At 38.0% G+C, this 4,994-nt stretch overlaps 1 protein-coding gene across 1 annotated transcript; it reads left to right on the top strand.

Annotated features, from left to right (window-relative positions):
* Positions 1–2,954: 2,954 nt before the first annotated feature.
* On the top strand, positions 2,955–3,374 carry LOC308266675 (GSK3B-interacting protein-like; the record flags this gene model as incomplete). Its single annotated transcript, XM_080701054.1, has 1 exon — positions 2,955–3,374. One exon carries the CDS (start codon positions 2,955–2,957, stop codon positions 3,372–3,374), a length of 420 nt encoding a protein of 139 aa, XP_080557180.1.
* Between the last annotated feature and the right edge of the window lie 1,620 nt (positions 3,375–4,994).

Here is a 4,994-nt window from a genome sequence, read left to right on the forward strand (position 1 = left end):
ATTTCCAGGTCTATGATTATTCATATAAGACTCAATGTTAGAATAGCTGGAGTACTATTCATTCAGAAATCTAAAAAGGCTGGCATATGGGGATTCCTTTTTGAAATAGGTAACATTAGAAGAAACAATTAAATACACTGACAACATGAGCAAAAGTGTAATTATTATATAGCCTGTACTTGGTACTAAATCTCACTTACTGCTTCATGAAGGCAGAATTGATTTTTCAATATACTTTGTCTTGCAAAGTATCTGGCTCACAGTAGGGACCTATGATCATCATTTTATGTGTCAACCTGACTAGTCAAAATGATGCCCAGATAACTGGTAAAATGTTACTTCCGTGTGTGTGTGTGTGTGTGTGTGTGTGTGTGTGTGTGTGTGTAGTGTCTTGGTGAGATTAGCATCTGAATGAGTAGAATAAATAAAAAAAGATCTGCCCTCATCAATGTGGATGAGCATCATCCAATATGTGGAAGGCAAGATAGAGGAAAATATGGAGGATGGGCAAATTCCCTCTTTGTTCTTAAGCTGAAAAATCCATATTCTTCTGTTCTAGGCATCGGGGTTTCTGGTTCTTGGGACTGTAAACTCGGGGATTTATACCAGTACCACCCATTCTCATGTTTTTATCCTTGAACGAAATTATACCATTGACTTAACTAGTTCTTCAATGTGAAAATAGCATAATAATGAGATTTCTCAGCCTCCATAATATCTGAGCCTATTCTCATAACAAATCTTCCCGATTTTTATCTATCACCTACTTATCACCATCATCATCTACTTATATATATGTCTATATATTTATATCTGTATCCATACCCATATCCATAACCCAAATCTATAATCTATTACCTGTATCTATATCTACCTATGTATGTACATTATGGTATTTATAGACCCTATTGTACTTGTTTCTCTAGATAACCATACCAATATAATACCATTGTAGTACTAATTTTATAGTACTAATGTAGTACCCACTATATAAGTAAAATAAGTAAATACATACAATCTAACTCAATCATCAGGATAATTACTGTATTACAATTGGACAGAATATATAGAATTCCTGATAAGCCCCTCCCTAAAGAAAGAATAAAGTATTGAAATTTAACATTAACGATTTAAATGAAGTTTGCTAGAGTAATTTTGAGGACCTCTACACACAAAAATAATAAAGTTTTCAGATTTCACTATGCAAGAAATAACCACTTTCCTGACTCTGGAAGTGATTGTCTCCAGTTTTCTATGGCCCACATGTTACCTTTTGGATTTGGCATGACTATGGCAGCCAGGACTTCCTAATGCTTAGGGTTTAATTCAATTCCATAAAATACAAAGTTTTAGCAGGCCGTGGTGATGCATGCTTGTAATCCCAGTGCTTGAGAGGCTGAAACAGGAGGATCCCACAGGTTCGAAGCCAGCCTCAGCTACTTAGTGAGGCTCTTAGCAACTTAGTGAGACCCTGTTTCCAAATAAAATATAAAATAGGTCTGGGAGTATAGCCTGGAGGTAGAAAAGTCCCTGGCTTCCACCCCCAGTAACACACACACACACACACACACACACACACACACACACAATAAAATACAAAATTTTTCTTTCTGCTTGATGTGTCCCAGAGAGGCAAGTAAGAGCAATAGAGGATGAGAGAAAGAAGGACAGTAGTTAACCTTAACAAGATAGACTTTTATTTTGGAGGGAAACTTATAAGTCTTTATTAGTAGATTTCCATTATAAAGGTCACAATATTAGTGCCCAGATTCTACTTTAGGGGGAATGATGCTATAAGAGTCATGGGTAGAGCAAACATCAAGAAATTTATGTTATTAGCCTTCCCTAAACTCAATTATTTGTGACCACACAGAACACAAATGGCAAGTAAAATCCAGCTGCTGGTACAGCATTCAAATAACAACACCCTAATTTCTACACCGCCATAAATGCTAGGTTCACTTCCTTTTCTAATTTCCAAGGTTTAGTTATAGGTTACACATGATTCCAGAGGTATAGGTTCCCCATCTCTGTTTCTGAGCCACATCTCTGGGATCCTACTTAACAGAATTCTAAAACATCAATAAGAAAAATAAATACTATATTCTTATTTAAGCATATGTTGGCCATACCTATTCTTAAGGAGAATTTTCTTTACAGTTATCTTAATTTGCTGTCTTGTTACTGCAGCTCATTTACCTTCAAAAAGTCACAGCTCCTTTGTTCATTCCTTCAATCAAATTATTAAGACATTTAGTCCATATCTTCAAAACTTCTAGAAAAAATCCTAAAATAGTGCAAAATTATAATAGATATACCATTCCCACATTTGAAAAAGCTATTTCACATTCTTGTACTAGGCTCCGCAAGTTATCAATCCATCTCTTACTTTTTTTTTCTAATTTGGTTTGATGTAACATTATGCCTAACAATACAGTTAATTATCATTATTCATGAATATTGTATTTGCAAATTTTCCTACTTTTCAAACTTTATTTATACCCCCAAATTAATACTTGGGAAATTGTTTTTCATTTCTGGACATCTGCAGAGTGACAAAAAAAGAAAAAAGAAAACTGAGTCACTGGACATAAGATCCCAACTGAGTTCAAACAAGGCAATATTCAGCCTTCTTGTTTCAGATTTCAGATCCAAGAAGGTGCCCTTTGTGCATTCTATTTAGAACTGTTTGTGTGTGTGTTGAGGGGCTTTGAATTGGTGATTTCCATGTCTAAAATCACCCACAAGTATAATGTTAAAGTGTTACCAAAAGTTCCTAAGAGCAAGGTGACCTTGATGGGCCCTATAAAAAAATTAATTGGAGCGGGGGGACGCCGGGCGCGCGCAGAGCTGCACTCGAGGAACAGAATTAGATCATCACAACTCCCGGGGCCGTAATCCAGCAAAGTGTAGAGAGCAATGAACTTGGAGTCAAAAGCCGTGGATGTTCAGGAATGGAAACAGACTGTAACCCCGTGGAGCTGAGCAGTATGTCGGGGTTTGAAGAAGGCTCCAAGCTTAATGGTTTTGAAGGCGCTGATATGAAGGACATGAGGCTTGAAGCGGAGGCCGTGGTAAATGATGTCCTCTTTGCTGTGAACAACATGTTTGTCTCCAAAAGCCTGCGCTGTGCGGATGACGTGGCCTACATCAACGTGGAGACAAAGGAGAGGAACAGATACTGGCTGGAACTGACCGAAGCGGGACTCAGGGTGGTAGGTTATGCTTTTGACCAGGTGGATGATCATTTGCAGACACCCTACCACGAAACAGTCTCCTCTCTGTTGGACACGCTCAGCCCTGCCTACCGGGACGCATTTGGGAATGCACTGCTGCGGAGATTGGAAGCTTTGAAACGGGATGCACAGTCATGACTGACCTTCCTTTTAGAGGGGACTGCTGCTGGCTTAGAACGTGGGCATAAAGCTTGGAATTCTTGCATATGGTCCATAGGAAAGCATCTCTGCTTTTATGTGTTTTTCACTTCTTCGGATTTAGGCTTTTGACTCAGAACACTGTTGACTAATGAATATCTTAGTTTCTGGTTCATGAAGGGAATTCTGAAGCCATTGCTGTAACACCATCAGGAGACATTCCCATCTCTTCACATAATTTCTCTGCGTTTCCAACCTAATCAGTATTCATTCTCTTATTACAAGGGCTTTGATGATGCCAGCATTCTCTTTTACATAGGAAATTCTAGATTTGCACAGTAATACAGGAATTAGAATTACCTAGCTTCGAACTTGGATTTAGCCTGCTAAGTCAGGGGTCTACTACTTGGAATAACTTTGTAGTCATTATTTTGCTACTGGCCTTATTGGAAACAAACTGTCAACTAGTTTCCCCTGCACAAATTTTGAAATTCCCTGCTTCCTTTAGCCTGTTTGTATTACTAATATGGACAAAGGTGAATAACTAAAATGTTGTTTAACTGGTATTGAATGAAAAACAGGTACTCCAATAGTTCTGCATACCTTATTTGTGACAGCCAGCCAGCGAGGCAGAGGATGAACCGTTAGCAAATGAATGTAATAATCGTTTCCAAGATACCTAAGCACACAAGCAAATACGGGAACAGACTCCATTCTCACAAAAAGCATCCTCAGTGTATGTGACTTAAAAGAAAGAAGATTCTGGTTTCCTAGAAAACAATATTTTGACCTGTGTTGATTCTTATTCCAAATGTTTGTTTACATGATGTACAGTATATATTCAGAAAGTATTTTTGCCTCAGCGTTTCCTTTCTGTAAGGTCCTGCTTTGTACTCCTGGCTCACCCTCCTTCCTCAGTAGATGGCCCGTGTCTGTCTCAGTGCTGAGTGTACAGTACAATGTGAGTGCATTGTATGGGTGTGAAACCAAAGGATGACTGGGTATTTGAAAAAGAGATACTCTGTATTTTCTATTTTATTACAGGTACTGATATTTATAAAATTAATAAACATACCATGCTGCTGCATGTTTTCAATTACATGTTGAACAATAAGGATTGGGGAGGTTTTTTTTTTAATACTTACCTAAATCAGCTGCCGTAGAAATACGGAGCTGAAAATCTGCATCCAGACACACCTTCATAAAATCGCCATTTACAAATGTTTTTGTCATTATTCAAGAAATAGGCATTTTTAGGTTCTAAAGCTCGTTAGAGGGCTAGGGGTATAGCTCAGTGCCAGAGCACTTGCCTAGCATGTGCGAGGCCCTGGGTTCAATCCCCAGCACTAAAAAAGGGGAGAGAAAAGAGATCATGTGACCCAAAGCAAATTAAAGTTCGGTTTGCATCACTATTTGTTACCAGATTTCATCACAGTGCTTTGTGTTGATAATGCATGTTCATCGACAGCTTTATTTTCAGATGCTTAACTGGGCAGCGAAGTCAAACTTCAGGTTGAATTTTCTCATGCTTAATCTCAGGCTAAATGTAAATGATATTTGTAAAGTTTGAATACAATTCTGTTTACTCATTTTTGAGTTAAGTATGAAGAAAAGCGATTG

Source organism: Muscardinus avellanarius, assembly GCF_963383645.1.
Source record: "Muscardinus avellanarius genome assembly, chromosome: 9".
Lineage (NCBI taxonomy): Eukaryota > Metazoa > Chordata > Mammalia > Rodentia > Gliridae > Muscardinus > Muscardinus avellanarius.